Consider the following 26620-nt stretch of genomic DNA (forward strand, 5'->3'; position numbering starts at 1 on the left):
CAAAACCAGCCTGGCCAATATGGCAAAACCCCACCTCTACTAAAAATACAAAAAAATTTAGCTGGTCGCAGTGGTGGGCGCCTGTAGTCCCAGCTAACCTGGAGGCTGAGGCAGGAGAATCGCTTGGAGGCGGAGGTTGCAGTGAGCTGAGATCGCACCACTGCACTCCAGACTGGGCGACAGAGTGAGACTCTGTCTCAAAAAAAAAAAAAAAAAAAGAGCTGGCACCAGAAATCTTCTTAAGGAGGATGCTGTTATTGATAAATGACTTGAGTTAGGAAAGGAGACCTGAGGGATAAAGAGTCAGAGTCAAGGGTAGGATGGCTAAATTTCTCTGCGTTGTAAAAAAAAAAAAAAAAAAAAAAAAAAAAAAAAAAAAAGCAGGAATCTGGAGGTGAGGAGATAAGAGGGAGGGTGGATTTTTAAAAGGATGTCTTAAGTTCAACTGGAAGCTTTCATGTTTGTCCGTTGCTGGCCAGTTGCATACTCTTAACATTTCCAAGCTTCTTTCTGTAAAGTGTGTTTCATATTTAAATACCTTGTGCAGGTAGCTTTTCAGTAAATTGAAGGAAATGTCTGAGTTCCTCTCTGGGTTAATTTCATCAGGGCAGCAACCACCAGACATTGTGTGAACTGGACTAACTCAGTTGAAGCAAGACTTAGAGCCACAGGTAAAAACACGGGCCCTGGGGGCCCTCCCTTGTGGGGAGGACAATCTGTTTCCCAAAATTTATTATATAAAAGATTAGGCATCAGGTAGATCTCAAGGGGATGAGGGGTCTTCAGCTGACATCTCAATAACTTTATATTTTTACTGAGTTGTTGACCGATAAAGGCTGAGGACTTTATATAAAGTATCTTCTTTTTTTTTTTTTTCTGAGCCGGAGTCTCACTCTGTCACCCAGGCTGGAGTGTAGTGGCGTTTTCTTGGCTCACTACAACCTCCGCCTTCCAGGTTCAAGCGATTCTCCTGCCTCAGTCTCCTGAGTAGCTGGGATTACGGGAGCCCGCCAATACGCCCAGCTAATTTTTGTATTTTTAGTAGAGACAGGGTTTCACCATGTTGGCCAGGCTGTTCTCGAATTCCTGACCTCTGGTGATCCGCCTGCCTCGGCCTCCCAAAGTGCTGGGATTACAGGCATGAGCCACCGCTCCTGCCCTATATAAAGTATCTTCTTGTATATCTTGTCTGATTTAAGCCATACTCTTTCACACTTCTCCCTCCTCCTTCATTTACCTAGGATGACTATATAATTTATTTTTCACAGCAGGGCACTTTTCAGAATGGAAGTGGACACTACTCATCATGATGCCAGAATGATGGGTATCATTCACTACTCATAATTCAGGACTAATAATAATGGGTATTATTTGGGTTCGTTGCAGGCAAACTAGGATGCAGATGACAGCTTCTTCCTATCATTTCCCACCCTGACCACCCGAGGCTGAGGTCCAAAATCAAAAAAGAAGTCAATAATAAACTCATATCTGTTTATTCTCCCCAAATCAAGGGACACAAAGGCTTTTTTTTTTTCTGATGAGTGGGTAATCCTAAAATAAGCAGGAAATGCCTGTGGCTCAGCCTAACTCAAGGTGAGACGAAGCTGGAGCCGGGAGCTCGAAAGTGTCCCCCAGCTCCTTCCTCACTTTGCCTGTAACTCCACCTCTGCAGAAGGTAAAGTAGAATTGGTAGCTGTGTCACTGGTTTGGGTTGAGTCCTCGGTCAGGGCCCTCTCCAGACTGGCGGGAAGGGCGTGGATCAGCCTCTCCCGGAAGTCCTGGCCCATGAAGACATAGAGCATGGGGTTGAGGCAGCTGTTGAAGAAGGCCAGGGCACTTGTCACATCCACTGCAATACCAATTTCTTTGTACATGCCTTGCAATAACTCACGGATTCTGACTGTGGCTATAAGGGCCACCACCTGATATGGGGACCAGCAGAGAAAAAAGGCTGCTGCGACAAAGGAGAGGACCCGTAAGGGACGACTGGACTTAATCAAGCCTTGCTTGTGGATCTTGGTGGCAATAAGCCCATAACTGACAGCAACGATGGACATGGGTGCGCTGAAGCCAATGATGAACCGGATGATGCCTCTCACCGTCAACATGGCAATGGCCACCTTTATCCTCTCTTTAGGGTCATTGGTCCAGGGTGAAAAGTTAAAAGTGCAGGCTACTGTCCCCATTTTACCAGGTACTGTAGTCACACGAATGATAACTGGCAATGTGAGGAGCAGAGCCATCACCCAGGGCCCGATGATCACCTTCTTGGCCAGGCTCACGGTGCGGTGGTTCTGGGTCCAGACTGGATGCAGGACACAAACACAGCGGTCCAGAGCAATGAGGGCGATCAGGAAGACACTTCCGAACAAGTTGATATCCACTATGGTAAAGATGAATTTGCACAGGAACCAACCGAAAGGCCAATGTCCTCCCATGGCCTTCCTGACCATGAAGAATGGCAAAGTGGAGGTGAAACAGAAGTCAGCCACGGCCAGGTTCAGGTAACTGATGGTGGTGACTGTGTGTGTCATCCGGAATCCAGCCACCCAGATCACAAGCCCGTTGCCCAGGACCCCGAGGACAAAGGTGACTGCAAATACCAGATAAGTGATGATATCCAGGAAGAGATAGCCAGCAGATACAGCAGGTGTCCCTCCAGAGATGTTCGTGGGGAGAGAGGAATTTGTCTCCATCTTGTCTGCTCCTGAAATAGTGCAGTCGTGGTCATTCCTCAGTTATGAACCTCCGTACCATTTCCCCACCCCCTCATTTCTGCCCCTGCCAGTTTTCCCACTCCTAGCTTTCTCACCTTCCCCTAGAGCTCCCACAACAGCCGGAACATCCTCACCACTGTCCCTTACACATGCCCACGTCTATACATTGGCAAACTTTTATTGTACCTGTTGGGCAAGATTACATCTTTTTTTTTTTTTTTTGAGATGGAATATTGCTCTGTCACCCAGGCTGGAGTGCAGTGGCGTGATCTCTCACTGCAACCTCCGCCTCCCGGGTTCAAGCGATTCTCCTGCCTCAGCGTCCTGAGTAGCTGAGACTACAGGTATGCACCACCCCACTCCTGGCTAATTTTTGTATATTTAGTAGAGGTGGGGTTTTGCCATGTTGGCCAGGCTGGTCTTGAACTGCTGACCCCAGGTGATCCACCCACCTCAGCCTCCCAAAGTGCTGGGATTACAGACGTGAGCTACCGCACGTGGCCAAGATTGCATCTTATGACACATCCTCATAATTGCTAACATGCAAGCCCCTACCAGGGAGATTAAATGGCTAAGGAAGATAGGGTCCTTGACCTCCAAGAGGAGAATATGGGGCCAAAGATGTATAGAGAAAACATGTATTCAAACAAAAATGTTCATAGAGACACTCCTCACTATAGCCAAAAGGTAGAAACAACCCAGATGTCCATCAACAGATGAATGGATAAACAAAATGTGGTTTATCCACCCAATGGAATATTATTCAGCCATAAAAAACAATGAAGCACTGATATATGCTACAACGTGGCTGAACCTTGAAAACATTACGCTAAACAAAAGAGAGCTGGATGTGGTGGCTCATGCCTGTCATCCCAGAGCTTTGGGAAGCTGAGGTAGAAGGATTGCTTGAGCTCAGGAGTTCATGATCAGCCTGAGCCACATAGCAAGATCCTCATCTCTAACAACAACAACAAAATTAAATTAAATTAGCTGGATGTGGTGGCACACACCTGTAGTCCTAGCTACTCAGAAGGGTGAGATGGGAGGCTCACTTGAGCCCAGGAATTCAAGGTTAATAGTGTGCTATGATTGAGCCACTGCACTCCAGCCTGGGCAACAAAGCGAGACCCTGTGTCTAAAATGAAAGAAAAAAGAAAGGAAGGAAAGAAGGAGGAAGGAAGGAAAGAAGGAAGGAAGGAAGGAGAGAAGGAAGGAAGACACCACAAGTCACATTTTGTATGAGTCCACTTGTATGAAATATCCAGAGTAGCCAAACTCACAGAGACCGAATGCAGATTAGTGATTGCCAGGGACTGGGGAAACTAGGAAGTGGAGAATTGTTGCTTAATGCATATGCAGTTTTTGCTTGGTGTGATAAAAAAGTTCTGGAACTAGATAATGGTTATGGTTGCAACACACTGTAGTTGTACTTAATGTCATTGAATTGTACATTTAAATGGGTAACTTTTTTATTGTTGTTTGAGATGCAGTCTCGTTCTGTCACCCAGGCTGGAGTGCAGTGGTGCGATCTTGGCTCGCTGCAACCTCCGCCTCCCGCGTTTAAGTGATTCTCCTGCCTCAGCCTCCTGAGTAGCTGGAATTACAGGCACTTGCCACCATGCCCAGCTAATTTTTATATTTTTGTAGAGATAGGGTTTCACCATGTTGGCCAGCCTGGTCTCAAACTCCTTGACCTCAGGTGATCTGCCCGCCTCGGCGTCCCAAAGTGCTGAGATTATAGGCGTGAGCCACTGTGCCCAGCCTAAAATGGTTAACTTTTTGTATTTTACCATCAATTTAATAAAGAAAAAATAACAGCATAAGATATCAGAAAATCAGTGGGCGACAGCTTCAGTGACCTAGTGTCACACAAACGTGGACTAAGACTTTCTCTCACCCATGACACTGCATAAGAACTAAAAGGTATGCAACTTCTCAGCCGGGCGCAGTGGCTCACGCCTGTAATCCCAGTACCTTGGGAGGCCGAGGCGGGTGGATCACGAGGTTAGCAGTTCGAGACCAGCCTGGCCAACATGGAGAAGCCCCATCTCTACTAAAAATACAAAAATTAGCCAGGCATGGCGGTGGGTGCTTTTAGTCTCAGCTACTCCAGAGGCTGAGGCAGGAGAATCACTTGAACGTGGGAGGCAGAGGTTGCAGTGAGCAGAGACTGCGCCATTGCACTCCAGCCTGGGCGACAGAGCGAGACTCCGTTTCAAAAAAAAAAAAAGATATGCAACTTCTCCACTCCAAATTCTGCTGCCTCTCTCTCTTTAAGGTCATGAAATCTCCCTTTCCTCTCTCATCGTGGGAAGCAAGGCATAGTACTTGGTTAGTTTTCCAACATAGGTCAAATGGATCCGTGAGTGATACTAAATGACGTATAATCAAGTATTATATCCAATGGATTCTGTGCTAGAAGAAGTCAGAACAACAGACTCTGTTTCCACTCTCGTCTCTGCGGTTACCTTGGCCAGATGGATGGGAGGTGCTTCTCCATCCATTGGATGGGCTCAGCACTCTTGGGGATGTAGAAGACCGTGATAGAAATAATAGTCCAAATATGTATTGGATATGACATTTCATTAGATCAGGTATGCAAAGTGCATGTCAGGTTCTTGCCAAGAGCTGGCCTTCTCTCTTTTTTTTAATTTATTTTATTTTATTTATTTATTTATTTTGAGATGGAGTCTCGCTCTATCACCCAGGCTGGAGTGCAGTGGCGTGATCTGAGCTCACTGCAACCTCCGCCTCCCAGGTTCAAGCGATTCTCCTGTCTCAGCCTCCTGAGTAGCTGGGATTTCAGGTGCACGCCGCCGTGCCTGGCTAATTTTTTTTTTTAATTGTATTTTAGTAGACATGGGGTTTCACCATGTTGCCCAGGCTGGTCTCAAACTCCTGAGCTCAGGCAGTCCACCTGCCTCAGCCTCCTAAAGTGTGCCCGGCCTGGTCTTCTCTTCTAATGCTTGCAGCAGCCTTCCTCAAAATTGTTACTATGAGGGTCACTGTCTTTATGGTACCCATTTTGCAGATGAGGAAAGTGCGACTTAGAGCATTTCAGTTAATTCCTTAAAGTCACCCAACAGCCCAGGCTGTCGAATTCCAGCAAAACTCTCTTTCTGCCTCTGCCTTGCCATGCTACCGGCACAGAAGAGCTGGCTAATACACTAGTCACTCACCACATGTGGTTTTAAAGCACTTGAATTGTGGCTAGTCCAACTGGAGATAGGCTGTAGGAGTAAAATACCCATCAGATTTCAAAGACTTAGTATGAAAAAAATATTGTGACCATCTCATTAATAGTTTTTATATTGACTACATGTTAAAATGATAATAATTTGGCTATTCAAGTTTAGGTTAGATATTTTATTAAAATTAAGTTCGCATGTTTCTCTTCACCTTTTTAAAGTGCCTACTTGACACTTTGAAATTACATATGTGGCTCACATTTCTAATGAACTTTGATACTCTACAATCTCAGAAACAACTCAGAGATGTCTCCCTCCCCTACCACCCATCCAACCACCAAAATACCCTGAGGACTCTTTGTCCTCAAGAATCTCTAAGGCAACCAGTTCAGAAGATTGTTGCAATGAATGAGGAAGATTCTGCAATAATGAGCTGGAACATACCAGAGAGGAAAACCTGTGCAATTTTGTCCAATTATGGTTCAAGGGAAAAATCCTGTGATTTGCAAGGAACACAGGCCTTGGTGGCTGCCATCGATGAAGGACTTTATGCTTGATAATCATTGTACCACATCCTCAACTTTCTTGCCTCTGATCTCAACAAACTCAGCATTGATTATACATCATCATCACTGTGTGACAGAAGAGGAAACTAGGAGCTTGATGAGAAATGACAGCCAATGTCTGCAGATTCATGAGAGGGCAGGGCTGTATTCCGCTGCTGGGTCCTATGCACCATGCAGAACCAGTGTCTTCACGTGGAGACTCATCACTGATCCGAAAGGTGACTGCTTCTGTATTACACTCATTTCCCCATGACCCATCATAAAGTCGTTAGGGCTCTTTTGCTTTCTCCTGAAAGCTTCAAACCAAACATCCTTTCCCACCCCGACTCAAGCCCTCAAGCTGATGCCCTTGCCTCTTGCTCCACCAGATTCTCCTCCTGCTGGCTCCTGCATCACTGTTCTCTGCCCTCATCTCAGTGACCAGAAAACAAGTGTTTCCATCCAAGAACTACCCTCTACTGGTCCCATAAAACTCATTCCCCCATTTACTCAAGAACGTCCCTCCTTCACTTATCCCTTCTCTCTCCTGCAGCCTCATAGTGTCTCTATATTCCATCATTCCCATCAGGACCCCAATAAAATCTAGAGCCTATTTGTTTATTTATTTATTTACTTATTTATTTGAGATGGAGTCTCACTCTGTCACCTAGGCTGGAGTGCAGTGGTGCAATCTGAGCTCACTGCAACCTCCACCTCCCAGATTCAAGCAATTCTCCTGCCTCAGCCTCCCAAGTAGCTTGAATTACAGACGCCCACCACCACGCCTGGCTAATTTTTGTATTTTTAATAGAAGTGAGGTTTCAACATGTTGGCCAGGCTGGTCTCGAACTCCTGACCTCAAGTTATCCACCTGCCTTGGCCTCCCAAAGTGCTGGGATTACAAGCATGAGTCACCGTGCCCGGCCTGTTTAGAACCTCTTTAAAAAAATTATTCTTCAACTCCACATCCTTCTTCAACCAAAGAGTCTATTGTGTTCACCAGTGTATTAAGTGTGTCTATGTCAAGCTACTCAGTCCCCCAGAATATGTTTCTTACCTGGACTGTTCACCAGCTGTGGTCTTGCTCTGGGTAGTTCTAGGTCTGGGTCTCCTGGGGAGAGTGACTCAGGCTCTAATGATTGCAACAAAACATACACCAAGGAACAGGAGGAGGGGTAAAGGAACTGAAACCAGCTGGGTAGCAGGAAATAGGAAGTCAGAGCTTCTTCTGATTTTTGATGGCCCCAAGAATACACCAATATACTGTCTGTTTTAATGGCATTAGGACAGTGGGCTGGGCCTGTTTAGAAACTCATGTACCTGACTGTATTTCTCAGCCTCAGTCTCTGTGGGATGCAGAGGTTCGGTGCTCTCAACATCAAGGGCCAAGAAATCCAAGTGTCCGGGCCCCTGCTCCCTCCAAGGGTCAAGGTAAAGAAAGCAGCAAGCACTGTGGTGAGAAGAATCAGAGGGAAGCAATGAAAGGAAGAGAAGAAGTCGTGAGGGATGGAGACCAGAAACACAGAGAGAGGTAAGGGACGGGGGGAAGTTGAGACAGTTGGCAGGACAGCACATCCACACCCATGCACACCACCAAGACTAACCCCATAATCCTCTGATCTTGTGGAAGCTCATTTGTAGTCTTCTAGCCCAAAGAAATAACTGTTTTTCTGAAATGTTAAGCATCCTTCCAAGGGTATCAGAGTGATATGGAGAAATATGGTAAGACAGTTACAGAATCAGAGATAATGACACTGATTCTGAAAGCATTATTACCAAGGCATTGTTGCATTAAGGCTGTTTTTGTTTTTTTTTTTCTTTTAGAGACAGTATCCTGCTACGTTGCCCAGGCATGTCTCAGACCCCTGGGTTTAGTGATCCTCCTGCCTCAGCCTCCCCAAATGCTGGGATTACAGGCGTGAGCCGGGCTGTTTTTAATTCTAAGTAATTTATAATTTACAATTACACCTAACAATGGCTTCAACCAGGGGTGTCCAATCTTTTGCCTTCCCTGGGCCACACTGGAAGAAGAATTGTCTTGGGCCACACATAAAATACACTAACACTAACGATACCTGATGAGCTAAAAAAAAAAAAAATCCCCCAAAAATCTGATAATGTTTTAAGAAAGTTTATGAATTTGTGTTGGGCTGCATTCAAAGCCATCTTAGGCCATGGGCTGGACAAGCTTAGCTTAGAACCAAGACGAAATTTATGGTTTACTTTACAAGAATTTTGCAAGAGGGTAATACTAGGTTAGGTTATATCTGGAAAATATCATCAAGAACTACATTCATTTTAATCTTTCCTCTTTTTTATCCCTAATATGGTGACTTTTTTTCCTGGGGATTGCCACTTCATGGCTCCAAGAAAGCTACCACAGCTCCTGACTTCACATTACAGCAGGGGTCCCCAACCTCCAGGCCATAGACCAATACACAGACCGATACTGGTCTGTGGCCTGTTAGAAAGTGGGCTGCACAGCGGGTGACTGGCAGGCGAGCAAGAGAAGCTTCATCTGTATTTACAGCCACTCCCCATTGCTGGCATTACTGCCTGAGCTCTGCCTCCTGTCAGATTAGTGGCGGCATTAGATTCTCATAACAGTGTGAACCCTACTGTGAACTGTGCATGCCAGGGATCTGGGTTGTGTGCTCCTTATGAGAATCTAATGCCTGATGATCTGTCACTGTCTCCCATCACTCCCAGATGGGACTGTCTAGTTGCAGGAAAGCAAGCTCAGGGCTCCCACGGATTCTACATCATTGTGAGTTGTATAATTATTTCATTGTATATTACAATGTAATAATAATAATAGAAATAAAGTCTACAATAAATGCAATGTGCTTAAATCATCCTGAAACCATCTACCCCGCCACCCCATGGAGAAATTGGTTTTTATGAAACTGGTCCCTGGTGCCAAAAATGTTGGGGACTGCTACACTCCAGCATCCCACACCAGGAGGATGGGGATCAGATGGAGAATCACTGAAGATCTTTAATCAGAAGGGTGATATGTTCGTTTGTACTTTATAAACATTTGTGTTTGTATTTTATAAACATTTTCTTGGGATCGTAACAACAGATGCATTTTAGAAGATTCCCAAGGTATGAAGGATAACAAATGAAGACGTGCCTAGGAGTCACATGGAAGCCAACACTTTGTAAGTGGATTAAAATAAAGGGAATGGCAGAGGACATCATTATGCACAGAGGAGAAGGGCCCAAATGTCAAGAGAAAACAAGAGACAAGGGACTCCACAGAGAGTAATTGCCAGAAAAATTTGTAGGTCTTTTGAAGTCTGACTGTTCTTCCTAAAACGGGGGTCCTGGGACACCCCTACCTGTTTCCCATGAGCCCTCTTTTCTAAAACATAAGTAGGTTTTCTTCCTTGCTACCAAATGGCCCGTGATTAGCACACTAGGTTGGGCAAAAATAGAGCCGAGTGTGCATTCCAAAGTGACTATGGTGAAGAAAAAAGGCAAAGTCTTAAAATGGACTTCCACTTCTGTGTTTGCGTAAGGCTAAAAGGGAAGATGTCTTAGGTTGACCGGAATGGGGGTATTCCTGCCTATGCTGCAAAAGTCCCTGACTCTTCTGGTAACTGAAACATGAGAAATGGCCTCGGCGAGCAGCACAGCCTCCCAGTAAAGCACTGGACTGAGGTGGTGAAGCCAGATTGCCTGGACTAGAATCCCAGGACTACTGTTCACTAGCTCCGGACAAGCCAGCTAATCCAGGGGTCTCAAACATTTCCCCCAACTTTTATTTTTTTGAGACAGAGTCTCACTGTGTCACCCAGGCTGGAGTACAGTGGTGTGATCTTGGCTCACTGCAGTTTTGCCTCCTAGGTTCAAGTGATTCCCCTGCCTCAGCCTCTCCAGTAGCTGGGATTACAGGTGCCCGCCACCACGCCTGGCTAATTTTTGTATTTTTTAAGTAGAGATGTGGTTTTGCCACGTTGACCAGGCTGGTCTTGAACTCCTGACCTCAAACAATCACCTGCCTTGGCCTCCCAAAGTGCTGGGATTACAGGACGGAACCACTGCACTGGGCCACAAACATTTCCTATGAAGAGCCAGATGGTCAATATATTTCATTTGGCAGGCCATAGGGTCTCCATCACAACTCCTTGGCTCTGCTGTTGTAGCCTGAAAACAGCCACAAGCAAAGTTGTAAATGAGGAGCATGACTGTATGTCAATAAAACTTTATTTAAAACACAACAATTGGACTTCATATAAGTTTTGCATGGCACAAAATACCCTTCATTTGATTTTCTTTAGCCGGTAAGAAATATTAAAGCCATTCTTGGCTCTCAGGCCATACGAAAACAACCAGTGGCTAGATTTGACCCCTGATTTAACTGCACTGGGTCCCAGTCACTTCACCTGTGAATTGAGAGCAATGATACTTACAGAGGTGTTTTCTGGAGCAGAACAAATAAGATCAGTGATACAAAGCATTTGGCATGAATTCCAGTGCAATAAGTATTATCAATATCTTAGTAATTACATAAACCTCTCTATCTGCTGTTTCACATTCTCTGCGGTGAACCTATCCATGCTTAAAACTTGAACCACACCTCAGCTAACATTCACCAGACCCCTGTCTCTAGCTCAGACCTGCCCTTGATGTCCAGACACATCATTTTGGGTTCCTGTTTCCTTTCAAACTCATCTGCAGCCTTTGCTCTCCTCACCTTCTCCCACAACTCTGTTAAGGACTAAATTGTGTCACATTCCCCTTCAAATTCTTAGGTTGAAGCCCTCACCCCATGATATGGTTTGGCTGTGTCCCAACCCTGATCTCATCTTGAATTGTAGCTCCCATAATTCCCACGTGTTGTGGGAGGAACCAGGTGGGAGATAGTTGTTTCATGGGGGCGGTTTCCCCCATAATGTTCTCACGGTAGTGAATATGTCTCACGAGATCTGACGATTTTATGAGGGGTTTCCCCTTTCACTTGGTTCTCATTCTCTTTTGCCTGCCGCCATGTAAGATGTCCCTTTGTTCTTCCTTCGCCTTCCGCAATGATTGCGAGGCCTCCCCAGCCACGTGGAACTGTGAGTCCATTAAACCTCTTCCCTTTATAAATTACCCAGTCTTGGGTATGTCATTATTAGCAGCATGAGAATTGACCAATACACCCCAGCATGTCAGAATGTGACTGTATTTGGGGATACGACCTTTAAAGAGGTAATTAGCTGAAACTGAGGTCATTAGGGTGTGCCCCAACTCAATATGACTGATATCCTTATGAAAAGAGGAGATCCAGACACAGACAGGCATAGAGGGAAAACTGTGTGAAAACATGAGGAGGAGGCGGTATCTGCAAGCCAAGGAGAGAGGACTCAGGAGGAATCAACCCTGCTGACACCTTGATCTTAAACTTCCAGCTGATAAAACTGTGAGAAAATATATTTCTATTGTTGTAGCCGCCCAGCCAATGGTATTTTGTTATGGCAGCTCTAACAAACTAAACACTCTGCTTCTTTTCATTGACTCTCATCTCAATGACAGCCCCCAAATCTACGCAGTTACCTTGGTGCAACCGTTCTGAAGAAAATGGCCACAATATTCTTGGACTCTCCTTCCACTGACAGGAAGGCAGGCATATTGTATCCCCTCTCCCCTGGAACCTGGGTAGGGTTGGGACTACTTTGACCAAAGAATGTGGTAGAAATGACTTCCACGTAGCTTTCAAGGCTAGGTCAAAAAAGGCTAGGAAGCATCTTCCGGTTCTCCTGGAACACGTGTTCTGGAGGAAGGCAGCCATTGTCCTGCGACTTTGATTCCGCTGGAAAGGCTTACCATGCTGGAAAGGCTGCCCGTAGGCACTTGGTGCAATACCAGCCTAGTTCAGCATTTGAGTCATTCCAACCCAGGCATCTGACATGTGAATGAAGGAGCTCTAGATGACTCCGATTCACAGTCTTCTAGTCACCCCCAGACCTTTGAGTTTTGGGTGGCAGAGACAAGCATCTCCTCTGTGCCTTATCCTAATTCCCAACCCACATAATCCATGAACATAATGAAATGGTTGTTTTACATGCTATGATTTGGGTGGTTATACAGCAATCATGAATTATGAATGTGGGCTTCATAAAGACCCTTCATGCTTCCTCATTCTCCAGAGCCATTTGGTCTCCAAGCCCAGTCTACCAAGCCTGGAAATCTTTCCCTAAACTACACCTCCTCTCTAGCACACTACTCCAGCACAGGCAACTATTCGACAAGTTCACCTTGATCTCTGGCAACTTCTTACCCTTTAAGATCTCTGCCTCCAACTAGGAACATTCTCAGAGCCATCCCTTTGCAGGGGGACTCTAGAACAATGTTTTTTGGAAGCACACTCCTGACAAGTCACTCTCCTGCTTAAATAGCTTTTAAGCAGAAGAAATTTTAAGAAAGAAAGTTTTTTTAGATCAATATCCTTGATGAACATTGATGCAAAAATCCTCAGTAAAATACTGGCAAACCAAATCCAGCAGCACATCAAAAAGCTTATCCACCACAACCAAGTGGGCTTCATCCCTGGGATGCAAGGCTGGTTCAATATATGCAAATCAATAAATATAATCCAGCATATAAACAGAACCAAAGACAAAAACCACATGATTATCTCAATAGATGCAGAAAAGGCCTTTGACAAAATTCAACCACCCTTCATGCTAAAAACTCTCAATAAATTAGGTATTGATGGGACGTATCTCAAAATAATAAGAGCTATCTATGACAAACCCACAGCCAATATCATACTGAATGGGCAAAAACTAGAAGCATTCCCTTTGAAAACTGGCACAAGACAGGGATGCCCTCTCTCACCACTCCTATTCAACATAGTGTTAGAAGTTCTGGCCAGAGCAATTAGGCAGGAGAAGGAAATAAAGGGTATTCAATTAGGAAAAGAGGAAGTCAAATTGTCCCTGTCTGCAGACGACATGATGGTATATCTAGAAAACCCCATTGTCTCAGCCCAAAATCTCCTTAAGCTGATAAGCAACTTCAGCAAAGTCTCAGGATACAAAATCAATGTACAAAAATCACAAGCATTCTTATACACCAATAACAGACAGAGAGCCAAATCATGAGTGAACTCCCATTCACAATTGCTTCAAAGAGAATAAAATACTTAGGAATCCAACTTACAAGGGACGTGAAGGACCTCTTCAAGGAGAACTACAAACCACTGCTCAATGAAATAAAAGAGGACACAAACAAATAGAAGAACATTCCATGCTCATGGGCAGGAAGAATCAATATCATGAAAATGGCCATACTGCCCAAGGTAATTTATAGATTCAATGCCATCCCCATCAAGCTACCAATGACTTTCTTCACAGAATTGGAAAAAACTACTTTAAAGTTCATATGGAACCAAAAAAGAGCCTGCCTTGCCAAGTCAATCCTAAGCCAAAAGAACAAAGCTGGAGGCATCACGCTACCTGACTTCAAACTATACTACAAGGCTACAGTAACCAAAACAGCATGGTACTGTTACCAAAACAGAGATATAGATCAATGGAACAGAACAGAGCCCTCAGAAATAACGCCGCATATCTATAACTATCTGATCTTTGACAAACCTGAGAAAAACAAGCAATGGGGAAAGGATTCCCTATTTAATAAATGGTGCTGGGAAAACTGGCTAGCCATATGTAGAAAGCTGAAACTGGATCCCTTCCTTACACCTTATACAAAAATTAATTCAAGATGGATTAAAGACTTAAATGGTAGACCTAAAACCATAAAAACCCTAGAAGAAAACCTAGGCATTACCATTCAGGACATAGGCACGGGCAAGGACTTCATTTCTAAAACACCAAAAGCAATGGCAACAAAAGCCAAAATTGACAAATGGGATCTAATTAAACTAAAGAGCTTCTGCACAGCAAAAGAAACAACCATCAGAGTGAACAGGCAACCTACAAAATGGGAGAAAATTTTCGCAACCTACTCATCTGACAAATGGCTAATATCCAGAATTTACAATGAACTCAAACAAATTTACAAGAAAAAAACAAAAAAACCCATCAAAAAGTGGGCAAAGGATATGAACAGACACTTCTCAAAAGAAGACATTTATGCAGCCAAAAGACACATGAAAAAATGCTCACCATCACTGGCCATCAGAGAAATGCAAATCAAAACCACAATCAGATACCATCTCACACCAGTTAGAATGGCAATCATTAAAAAGTCAGGAAACAACAGGTGCTGGAGAGGATGTGGAGAAATAGGAACACTTTTACACTGTTGGTGGGACTGTAAACTAGTTCAACCATTGTGGAAGTCAGTGTGGCGATTCCTCAGGGATCTAGAACTAGAAATACCATTTGACCCAGCCATCCCATTACTGGGTATATACCCAAAGGACTATAAATCATGCTGCTATAAAGACACATGCACACGTATGTTTACTGCGGCACTATTCACAATAGCAAAGACTTGGAACCAACCCAAATGTCCAACAATGATAGACTGGATTAAGAAAATGTGGCACATATACACCATGGAATACTATGCAGCCATAAAAAATGATGAGTTCATGTCCTTTGTAGGGACATGGATGAAATTGGAAATCATTCTCAGTAAACTATCGCAAGGACAAAAAACCAAACACCACATGTTCTCACTCATAGATGGGAATTGAGCAATGAGGAAACATGGACACAGGAAGGGGAACATCACACTCTGGGGACTGTTGTGGGGTGGGGGGAGGGGGGAGGGATAGCTTTAGGAGATATACCTAATGCTAAATGACAAGTTAGTGGGTGCAGCACACCAGCATGGCACATGTATACATATGTAACTAACCTGCACATTGTGCACATGTACCCTAAAACTTAAAGTATAATAATAAAAAATATATATATAAGAAAGAAATTTTAAGAAGAAATTCTAAGTTATTTTTACAGCATTCAAGACCATCCAAGAAATTGCCTCTGCCACCCTCTACATACTTAATGCTTATTGCTGTCTGCCTCATCATCTATGCTCTGGTAAACAAAAGTAACCTGCTTTTTTGTGACCCCTTTCGTGGGTATTTTTACTCCCCTCTGACAAGAATGCATTATTTTTTCTCCTTTATCTGAGTCTTTAAGACTCAGCCTACATGTTCCCTCCTCCGGATATTGACTCTAGATCCGTGAATCTGAGTTAGTGGTTCCTTTTAGAGGACCTCACAAGGAGCCAGGCATCTGTCTGTCACTACGTGCCCCCACCCTATTGTAACTAAGCACTGCATTCTCACCTCTCTATTCAGGTGGTCCGCAGAGCCCATGTCTGATTGATCTCTATGTCTCCAGCAGCCAGCAAGGAAGCACCTCTTTAGAGACCTGCACCTATACAATACCTACCACCTTTTATTTCTCGATATGTGAACTCCATTGAGAACAAACGAGTAAATGTAGGTAATGTGCCTTCTTCTTTTCTTTTCTTTTTTTTTTTTTTAGATGGAGTCTTGCTCTGTTGCCCAGGCTGGAGTTTAGTGGCACAATCTCGGCTCACTGTAACCTCCGCCTCCCGTGTTCAAGCGATTCTGCCGCCTCAGCCTACCAAGTAGTTGGGATTACAGGTGCCCACCACCACGCCCAGCTAATTTTTTTTGTATTTTTAGTAGAGGTGGGGTTTCACCATGTTGGCTAGGATGGTTTTCAACTCCTGACCTCAAGTGATCCACCCACCTCGGCCTCCCAAAGTGCTAGGATTACAGGTGTAAGCCACAGCGCCCGGCCAGTAATGTGCCTTCTTAAGTTCTGTGAGCCATTCTAACAAATTATCAGAACAGAGGAAGGGGTTATAAACATCCCCCCACCCCCGATTTATAGCCAGTCAGTCAGAAGTACAGGTGGCCACCTGGGACTTGGATTGGTGTCTGAAGTGAGGACAGTCTTGGGAGAGTGAGCCCTTTAACTTGTGGGATCTGACACTAACTCCAGGTAGACAGCGTCGGAGCTGAATTGAATTGTGAGATACCCAGTGGTGTCCCCAGAGAATTGGAGAATTGCTTGATATGGAAAAGACCCACACATTTGATGCCAGAAGGACTGCATAAGTCGAGAATTGAGTTTGACTTAATTATCATATTTGGGCTTGATTGCCTGGCTGAAACTCTTCTCACTTCAGTAATTGTTTCTTTCATTTTCATGAAACTCTGAAGAAGGAAGGGCTGGACATTCAGATTCCTTGACCCTTGACATTTGGAAGCATGAACTCCAGTCTCTCACAGAAGGCTAGAGGTGAAGGAACATTCAGACACATTGGTTTCTAAGAAGAGTCCGCTGACAACATACCCAAGGTGTCTTCTGAAAATTATAAGAAATCCTGAGTTTCTGTTAGGGGATTGGCTCCAGCTCCATTGTCCCTCCCCCATCATTCAGTAGTCTCCGCAAAAGCCCTTTAGAGCCGGTGTTGCTCCACAGGAAGCCAAGAAGCACACAGGAAAAGGAGCTTAGCTGCTGGTAAGTTGGGGACTGACAATTTAAAATTTATCGATGGAACTCCTGCTCTCTGACAAACACCTCCTAAATTCTAGAGCAGTGCTGTAATGGAGCATCCACTTGCCACAGGCGGCTTTTGAGCGCCTATGTTTCTATCTTGATCTGAAATGTGCTTAAGTGTAAAATATACTTAGTGTAGTTTAATCATTAGTATGATCAAAATAATACAATTTATCTCGTTAATAACTTTCATTTTGGTAACGTGTTCCAATGATTTTTTTTATTTGCGGGGTTAAATGAAACATATTATTATAATTAATTTCTCCCAGTGATTTTACTTTTTTAACATGGCTACTAGAAAGTTGTAAGTCACGTGTGTGGCTGGCATTTAGGGCTTGCATTACCCCGTCTCTACTAAAAATGCAAACAACAAACTAGCCAGGCGTAGTGGTGGGAGCCTGTAATCCCAGCTACTCAGGAGGCTGAGGCAGGAGAATCGCTTGAACCTAGGAGGCCGAGGTTGCAGTGAGCCGATATCGTGCCATTGCACTCCAGCCTGGGCAAGAAGAGTGAAACTCTAACTCAAAGATAAATAAATAAACATGTGAAGGAGCCAGGTGTGAGGAGCTTAAGAGGAAGAGCATGGTAGGCAGAAAGAACAGAGAAGGCAGAAGCCCCGAGATGACAATGAGCTGCATGTTCAAGGAATCAGAGCCCGTTGTGGGTGGAGCCCAGTGTGTCCCACGAGAGTGCAGAGATGAGGTCTGAGGAATGCACAGAGCAGGTCCAGGGGTACTTGAGGGAACTTAAGATAAGGATAAGTTAGAAGTTTGGAAGCCATTAGAAGGTGTTGAAAATAGCATCACCATTTTATTGGACCTTTTTTTTTTTTTTTGAGACAGAATCTTGCTCTGTCGCCCAGGCTGAAGTGCAGTGGCGCAGTCTCGGCTCACTGCAAACTCTGCCTCTCAGGGTCAAGCGATTCTCCTGCCTCAGCCTCCCAAGTAGCTGGGATTACAGGCACCCGCCATCACGCCCAGCTAATTTTTGTGTTTTTTTAGTAGAGACAGGGTTTCATCATGTTGGGCAGGTTGGTCTCGAACTCCTGACCTCAGGTGATCCACCCACCTCAGCCTCCCAAAGTGCTGGGATTACAGGCATGAGCCACTCCCGGCCCTTATTGGACTTTTTTTTTTTTTTTTTTGAGACAGAGTTTTGCTCTTGTTGCCCAGGCTGGAGTGCAATGGCACGATCTCAGCTCACTGCAACCTCCGCCTCCCTGGTTCAAGCGATTCTCCTGCGTCAGCCTCCCGAGCAGCTGGAATTACAGGCACGTGCCACCACGCCCAGCTAATTTTGTATTTTTAGTAGAGATGGGGTTTCTTCATGTTGGCCAGGTTGGTCTCGAACTCCTGACCTCTGGTGACCCACCTGCCTCGGCCTCCCAAAGTGCTGGGATTACAGGTGTGAGCCACTGCACCTGGCCCTTATTGAACTTTTTAAAAGCTCATTTGGTTTCCTTCTGGAGATTGGATTGTAGGGCAGGGGAAAGCAGGACCAGGAACAACCTATTTGCAAAGTTGGCGCAAACACTCCTGCCTGACAGGACCATGGACACGGGTTGTAGAGATAGAGATGGCTCTGGCTGTGCATTCAGCAGATTCTGTAGATAGAATTAATAGGACTTGGATGGGATTGTGGTGAGAGAAAGGGAAATGAAAGATAAGTTCTAGTTTGGAAGCTTTAACAACTGAGTGTTTAAACTCAAATAGACACAAAATATTGGAAGAGTGGCAGGTTTGGGAGGATGAGACAATCAACTGTTTGGCTGAGCCACGTTAGGTTTGGAATGTCTACGGGACTCCCGTGGGGAGAGGTTATATCAGCCTGGAGCACCAGAGACAGGCCAAGGCTGATAGTTTAGATGAAAAGAGAGCATGATATTTTAAGCCCTGAGACTGGATAATATCACCTATAGAAAGACTATATAGAGATAAGAGAGGTGGGGAACAAGTAAAAGCTGCGGGACACTCCTAAATTTAGAGTCAAATTTAGAGCAGAAAATACTAGCAAAGGGGACTGAAAAGAGGTGGCCAATTGAGCTTCAAATGCAAGTGAAAGTGTGTTGTGTGTACATTTATCATCTCATGGCACAGGAAAAACGTGATTTAAGGAGAAGGAAGCGATCCAGTGGGAAGAAGAGACCCAATGGGTCCTCTATCACGAAGATATTGAGATAAGAACCAATATGGATTTGCACCCACTGCATTTGCAGCCTTGAGGTCATAAGCATCCTCAGGAAAATGCACCAGGTCAGTGCTAAGGACTGGAGTCAACACAGATTGGATTCAGGAGAAATAGTGAGGCAGGGAATCAAAGGGAGCAAACACAGAAAACTCCTTCCAAAATCTGGCTGCAAATTCTTTTCATAGAAAGAATTCTCTCAGGAGAAATAGGGTTAACACCAGAAAGGAATATAGTCCAAGGATCTTTTTGGTTGTTTTTTGTTTTGTTTTTTGGGGTGGTTTTTATTTTGTTTTTGTTTAGTTTTGTTGTTGTTTGTTTGTTTGTTTTTGAGACGGACTCACTGTTGCCCAGGCTGGAGTGCAGTGGTGCGATCTCAGCTCACTGCAACCTCTGCCTTCCAGGGTTCAAGAGGTCTTCCTGCCTCAGCTTCCCAAGTAGCTGGGATTGCAAGCGCGTGCCATCATGTCCAGCTAATTTTTGTATTTTTAGTAGAGATGGGGTTTCACCATGTTGGCCAGTCTGGTCTCAAACTCCTGGCCTCAAGTGATCCACTTGCCTCAGCTTCCCTAAATGTTGGGATTACAGGCGTGAGCCACGGCACCTGGCCAAGGATGGTTTCTTTTTAAAGGGAGGGGATATGATTTATGTAATGTTTATGTAATAGTGAGAATGATCTAGTAGAAATAAAATCTTGAGGGTTTGTTTTTGGCAGAAAATGGAAGGACAAATGCAGGGGGAAAGTTTGTGGGAAGATGAGAGGGCATCCTGGGCCAATGCAGGGAGGGAAATTATTGGGAAGAACAAGAAGTCTTTATTCACAGTGACAGGGGCAGGTAGACTGAGGGTCAGAGGAGGAACGGCTGAAAATTTCACATCTAGTTATTACCATTTTCTCATTATAATGTCAGTCAAGGGCATCTGCTGAGAGTGGGAAAAACAGAGTAAATGAGGTACTTTTTGGAGAAAGCAGGACTGAAATAATTAAGGTGTGGGATAGTGAGTGCGCTGGAGAAGTAGAGTAACCTAATGAGGAACTGCTGAGTTTTCATTTGAAATCTGTGGTCATAAATTCAATTGCAACCCTCAATAATTGTGAAAGTCACTTCCACTCTCTGAGCCGTACTTTCCTACCTGTTACGCAAGGACAGCACTTGTCCCAAAGCAAGGGTATTGTAATCAGAGATGATAAAATATATAGTGACTGGCACATATTAAGGACTCACCAAATAGCAGACCTCATAATCAGTGCAGGTATCATCTGTGGTTCGCAGTTCTCCTCCTTACATTACAACTAGGGTGGACCCAAAACTTTGCAATTTTTGCCTTGTTAATTTGTCCTCACCTGTCATTGCACAATCATCCTTCCTTGTTGTATCAACATTTTTTTTTTCTGGAGACGGAGTCTCGCTCTTTCACCCAGGCTGGAGTGCTGTGGCACGATCTTGGCTCACTGCAACCTCTGCCTCCCAGACTCAAGTGATTCTCCTGCCTCAGACTCCCAAGTAACTGGGATTACAGGCACCCGCCACCATGCCCAGCTAATTTTTGTATTTTTAGTAGAGACAGGGTTTCGCCATGTTGGCCAGGCTGGTTTCGAATTCCTGGCCTCAAGTGATCCACCTGTCTTGGCCTCCCAAAGTTCTAGGATTACAGGCGTGAGCCACTGCGCCCAGCCTGTATCAACATTTTAAAATGAATTTGAGATTATGGATAGATCATGTCTTCTAAGTGCCTTGTAGAATGTTTGGAGTGTGGATAGAGAAAATCTGAGTCTGTTGAGGAACTATGGGGTGGAAAAGGGTTAACAGCACAATTCTGTTGTAATCAACCTGGCTGAGCTCCAATTCTGTCTCTACTCTTTCTACCTGGGAACGTTGAACAATTAACGCAGCCCATCTAAGTCTTAACTTCCTCATCTGTACAATGGTTATACTAATTATCAGGTTGCTGCAAAAGTACTTGTGGTTTTTGCTATTATTTTTAATGGCAAAAACGGCAGTTACTTTTGCACCAACCTAATATCACTAAGATTAATCAATATTCACTGTGTCTCAGGAGTGCTCAGTGTTTACACATATTAACACAGCCCATCCACAGATCCTGTGAGAGGCGTTGATAGGGTTAAAGGAAAAGCTCTTGGCGTGTGGGTAATGTTCATAAGTAGAAACAACTATTGCTATGAGCATCGTTCTTGTCCTGACCTTGAACTTCATAATGGATTGAGCCCCACGACACAGCACACAGCCTGGTGAGGGCCAAGAGTTCCCATTTGTCATAGATGTACTCAGTCTAGCCTAAAAGATTTCCACATCTATTCTCACTTAATCCTCACCTGAAAGTTAGACTTCACCATAAAAAAATTGTCCTCGTTCTGCAGAGCAGAAAACTGAGGCTCAAAGAGAGATCAGTGACTAAAAACTCATAGTGAGGAGACATCACAGATGAGATTAGAAGAGAGACCTAGCTGACTTCAGAGCCCAGTGTGTGTATGTATATATATATATATATATATATATTTTTTTTTTTTTTTTTTTTTTTTTTTTTTTTTAGACAGAGTCTTGCTCTGTCCCCCAGGCTGCAGTGCAGTGGCACAGCTCACTGCAACCTCCGCCTCCCGGGTTCAAGCGATTCTCCTGCCTCAGCCTCCCCAGTAGCTGGGACTGCAAGTGCATGCCACCAGGCCCGGCTAATTTTTTGTATTTTCGGTAGAGACGGGGCTTCACTGTATTGCCCAGGGTGGTCTGGAACTCCTGACCTCAGGCAATCCACCCTCCTTGGCCTCCCAAAGTGTTAGGATTACAGGCGTGAGCCACCGTATCTGGCTGAGCCCAGTATTCTTTATAACAGTGACTCTCAATTGGGGTCGACTTTGCCTCCGAGGGGACCTTTGACAATGTTTATGGAACCTGTTGATTGTCATTTCTGGAGAAGGAGTTGCTACTGGTGTCTGTGGATAGAGGCCAGGGGGGCTGCTAAACATCCTACTGTGTCCAGAACAGTCTGCCACAACGAAGAATTACCCAGACCCAGATGTCAATGGTGCCAAGGTTGAGAAACCCTGAGCTACATTAAATAACGTCCCATGGAATATCTCAGTGAAACTCACTGGTAATAGCAGGAAGAAAAGGAGGAAATAAGGAAAAGGAAGAAGGCTAAAATTCACCAGACTGAGGCAGAGCCCTATCCTAGTAATCTTGGGGGAATCCCTTTCAAAGGCAGGACTTCTGTATGCAAAGGCAGTGGCTCTGGAGTTGTCCATCTTGGTTTCCATATCTTGCTGCCTCCACTGACTGGCTGGGCATGATGTTGAAAAAAACTACAGAAGTCCCCGGGCCATGAATTCCCCCAGATGTGATGGCTGTTTCCCGACGTTATTATGAACATTAGATGTGAACAAGTGCTATGGAATTGCTATTTCTCTTAAAGATGCTGAATAGCCCAGTCTGAGATGATTCTCAAATTCTCATGGCCATAGCAAATCATCCTGGCTTTTACACAAACAGATTCTAGAATGAGATTTATGGATATAATTGTTTTTCATTTTTATTATAAGTTCAGGGGTATATGTGCAGGTTTGTTATACAGGTAAACTTGTATCCTGGTGTTTTCTTGTACAGATTATTTCATCACTGAGGTATTAAGCCTAATACCCACTACTTATTTTTCCTGATCCTGTCCCTCCCCCCACCCTCCACCTTCCGGTAGGCCCCAGTGTTCCCCTCTTTGTGTCCATGTGTTCTCATCATTTACCTCCCATTTGTAAATGAGAACATGTGGTATTTGGTTTTCTGTTCCTGCGTTAGTTTGCTAAGGATAATGAATACAATTTTAACAGGCAGCCTGGATGTTTCTGATAAAGTCCACAGACCACGGCATAAGAAAATGTGCTCAGGTGACATGGGACTTTGTGTTGAACTGGATACAAATATTACAGATGTGATCCGGACCAGAGGCAGGGACTACATGTTTTGGGTTTTTGTTCTTAAAAGAAAAAAACAAAAACAAAAAAACTTGATCTGAGAAGCTCTGAGGGTTACATTCTTACAATGTTATTGTCCACAATTTAGTCACGTGTCCACTACCAAAGCAATCCCTTGCAAAGTAAGAGGAATTCTAGTTAGTGCTAATTAGACTAGTCAAGATTTACTCCCAACATGGAGAAAAGACACCTTCTCTGCAGGGTGAGTAACTAAACACAATTGTGGTTTTTCGAGCAGAGAAGAATGGGGAACCGTTGCTGGGTGGGCAACCAGCAATATCTGTCAAGTGTAAGGGTTTAGAAGTCAGACCACGCCAAACCGAAGTCCTTAATCTATTATCTACTACCTAAATGACCTTCAACACATTTCACAATTGCCCTGAGCTTTAATTTATTCTAATGAAAACTAGAAGTAATGAATATTACACAGCTATTACATAGGCCAAACCGGATCCCATATGTAGTAATTAACACAATGCATAGTCTCTAATAAGAACTTCACAAGTATTAATACGACTTATTATTCTCATAGTCTTTATCCCACAGACACCAAAGCTATACAAATCGGCACTGATTATTTTCATTCCAAACAGAGAAGAGCTCCACATCAAGCAGGGACAGGGAAAAGCAGAGGGTAGAAAGCAGAGATGGAACTCTCTTTGCCGACTTCCTCTAGTGCAGAATCCTCAGGATATAACATACTACTACATGTTACCAGTGACTCCTCAAAATTCTCTTCAACAATAACCTCAAGCCAAACCCTCAAACTTTATCTTGAGTACTAGCCAAGCAATAGGTCAAGGGTTCTCACAGTTTGAGGGACAGGAGTTGGGAGACTGGAAGAACCTGGGGCTGAAAGAGGTTGCAGAGCTTGCCAGCATGTTTGCATTGAATTGTGGGAGACACAGATGTGAGCCTTCTGATTCTGAGTCTTGTGCCTTCCTCACAATGCTGAGGCTGCCTATGCTCAATTTTCCATTGTCCATACAACATAAGTTCAGTATGAGCCTTGTGATCCTCTTGGTGAAGTGATCAGCCCGATAAGTGAAATGCATATTGATAATGATGGGAATATGGAGGACTATCCCTTCCCAAAGGAGCATCCAAGAGAATGCCAATTCTATAGCACCGTTGTCAACAAGGCTTAGTAGATAGAGTGGGTCTCCTGGTAGGAGTGGGAGCTTTAGTGGAAGTTGATGTGAGCTATAAATACAGATGCTGTAAGATGGTTCCACAGCTGAGAAATGGCCATTGTTGGAATGTTTCAGGTGCTGCTGGCAAGATGGAAACCAACTTCTCCACTCCTCTGAATGAATATGAAGAAGGGTCCTATGAGTCTGCTGGCTACACTGTTCTGCGGATCCTCCCATTGGTGGTGCTTGGGGTCACCTTTGTCCTCGGGGTCCTGGGCAATGGGCTTGTGATCTGGGTGGCTGGATTCCGGATGACACGCACAGTCACCACCATCTGTTACCTGAACCTGGCCCTGGCTGACTTTTCTTTCACAGCCACATTACCATTCCTCATTGTCTCCATGGCCATGGGAGAAAAATGGCCTTTTGGCTGGTTCCTGTGTAAGTTAATTCACACGTGGTGGACATCAACCTCTTTGGAAGTGTCTTCTTGATTGGTTTCATTGCACTGGACCGCTGCATTTGTGTCCTGCATCCAGTCTGGGCCCAGAACCACCGCACTGTGAGTCTGGCCATGAAGGTGATTGTCGGACCTTGGATTCTTGCTCTAGTCCTTACCTTGCCAGTTTTCCTCTTTTTGACTACAGTAACTATTCCAAATGGGGACACATACTGTACTTTCAACTTTGCATCCTGGGGTGGCACCCCTGAGGAGAGGCAGAAGGTGGCCATTACCATGCTGACAGCCAGAGGGATTATCCGGTTTGTCATTGGCTTTAGCTTACCGATGTCCATTGTTGCCATCTGCTATGGGCTCATTGCAGCCAAGATCCACAAAAAGGGCATGATTAAATCCAGCCGTCCCTTACGGGTCCTCACTGCTGTGGTGGCTTCTTTCTTCATCTGTTGGTTTCCCTTTCAACTGGTTGCCCTTCTGGGCACCGTCTGGCTGAAAGAGATGTTGTTCTATGGCAAGTACAAAATCATTGACATCCTGGTTAACCCAACGAGCTCCCTGGCCTTCTTCAACAGCTGCCTCAACCCCATGCTTTACGTCTTTGTGGGCCAAGACTTCCGAGAGAGACTGATCCACTCCCTGCCCACCAGTCTGGAGAGGGCCCTGTCTGAGGACTCAGCCCCAACTAATGACACGGCTGCCAATTCTGCTTCACCTCCTGCAGAGACTGAGTTACAGGCAATGTGAGGATGGGGTCAGGGATATTTTGAGTTCTGTTCATCCTACCCTAATGCCAGTTCCAGCTTCACCTACCCTTGAGTCATATTGAGGCATTCAAGGATGCACAGCTCAAGTATTTATTCAGGAAAAATGCTTTTGTGTCCCTGATTTGGGGCTAAGAAATAGACAGTCAGGCTACTATAATATTAGTGTTTGTTATTTTTTGTTTTTTGACTTCTACCTATACCCTGGGGTAAGTGGAGTTGGGAAATATAAGAAGAGAAAGACTGGCGGGGATTTGTAAGACTTAGATGAGATAGCGCATAATAAGGGGAAGACTTTAAAGTATAAAGTAAAATGTTTGCTGTAGGTGTTTTATAGCTATTAAAACAAATCAGATTATGGAAGTTTTCTTCTATTTTTAGTTTGCTAAGAGTTTTCTGTTTCTTTTTCTTACATCATGAGTGGACTTTGCATTTTATCAAATGCATTTTCTACATGTATTAAGATGGTCGTATTATTCTTCTTCTTTTATGTAAATCATTATAAATAATGTTCATTAAGTTCTGAATGTTAAACTACTCTTGAATTCCTGGAATAAACCACACTTAGTCCTGATGTACTTTAAATATTTATATCTCACAAGAGTTGGTTAGAATTTCTGTGTTTATGTTTATATACTGTTATTTCACTTTTTCTACTATCCTTGCTAAGTTTTCATAGAAAATAAGGAACAAAGAGAAACTTGTAATGGTCTCAGAAAAGGAATTGAGAAGTAATTCCTCTGATTCTGTTTTCTGGTGTTATATCTTTATTAAATATTCAGAAAAATTCACCAGTGAAGCCAACTTGGTCTTGTGTTTTCTTTCTGGGAAGATTTTTAATAACAAGTTTGTTTTCTTTAACAGTGATTAGACTCTTCTGTTTTTGTTTTTTTGTTTTTTCCTATCTGTCAGTTTTGGTAAACTGAATTTCAAGGAGTTTGGCCATTTCATTCAAACTGTCAAACTCATCGGCATAAAATAGTATAATAACTGTTTAAAAGTTATAAAACAGTATGAAACTTGGCTGGATGCAGTGGCTCATGCCTGTAATCCAAGCACTTTGGGAGGCCAAGAAGGGTGGATCACCTGAGGTCAGGAGTTCGAGACCAGCCTGGCCAACATGGTAAAACCCCATCTCTACTTAA

General features: G+C 44.1%; 2 protein-coding genes across 3 annotated transcripts; one reads left to right on the forward strand and one right to left on the reverse strand.

Annotated features, from left to right (window-relative positions):
- Positions 1-1477: 1477 nt before the first annotated feature.
- Positions 1478-7602, reverse strand: FPR1 (formyl peptide receptor 1). 2 transcript variants are annotated; one of them, XM_001174290.6, is made up of 2 exons: positions 7508-7602; positions 1478-2707 (listed from the first exon to the last, which is right to left on the reverse strand). In XM_001174290.6, exon 2 carries the CDS (start codon positions 2694-2696, stop codon positions 1644-1646), a length of 1053 nt encoding a protein of 350 aa, XP_001174290.2. In that variant the 5' UTR covers positions 2697-2707; positions 7508-7602; the 3' UTR covers positions 1478-1643. The 2 variants fall into 2 exon arrangements, with proteins under 2 accessions (XP_001174290.2, XP_016792228.2); XM_016936739.4 differs by lacking the exon at positions 7508-7602 and adding an exon at positions 6350-6449.
- On the forward strand, positions 7223-26274 carry FPR2 (formyl peptide receptor 2). The gene is given in 4 exon segments (XM_063800827.1): positions 7223-7981; positions 15719-15862; positions 24390-24710; positions 24713-26274. Coding segments are annotated over 2 exon segments (1053 nt in total). The 5' UTR covers positions 7223-7981; positions 15719-15862; positions 24390-24403; the 3' UTR covers positions 25459-26274.
- The last annotated feature ends 346 nt before the right edge of the window (positions 26275-26620 follow it).

This window comes from Pan troglodytes, chromosome 20 (genome assembly GCF_028858775.2).
Source record: "Pan troglodytes isolate AG18354 chromosome 20, NHGRI_mPanTro3-v2.0_pri, whole genome shotgun sequence".
NCBI classification, from domain to species: domain Eukaryota; kingdom Metazoa; phylum Chordata; class Mammalia; order Primates; family Hominidae; genus Pan; species Pan troglodytes.

Bases quoted from the DNA above. Each gene is read 5' to 3' on its own strand.
- FPR1 (XM_001174290.6), bottom strand. From the start codon at position 2,696: ATGGAGACAAATTCCTCTCTCCCCACGAACATCTCTGGAGGGACACCT.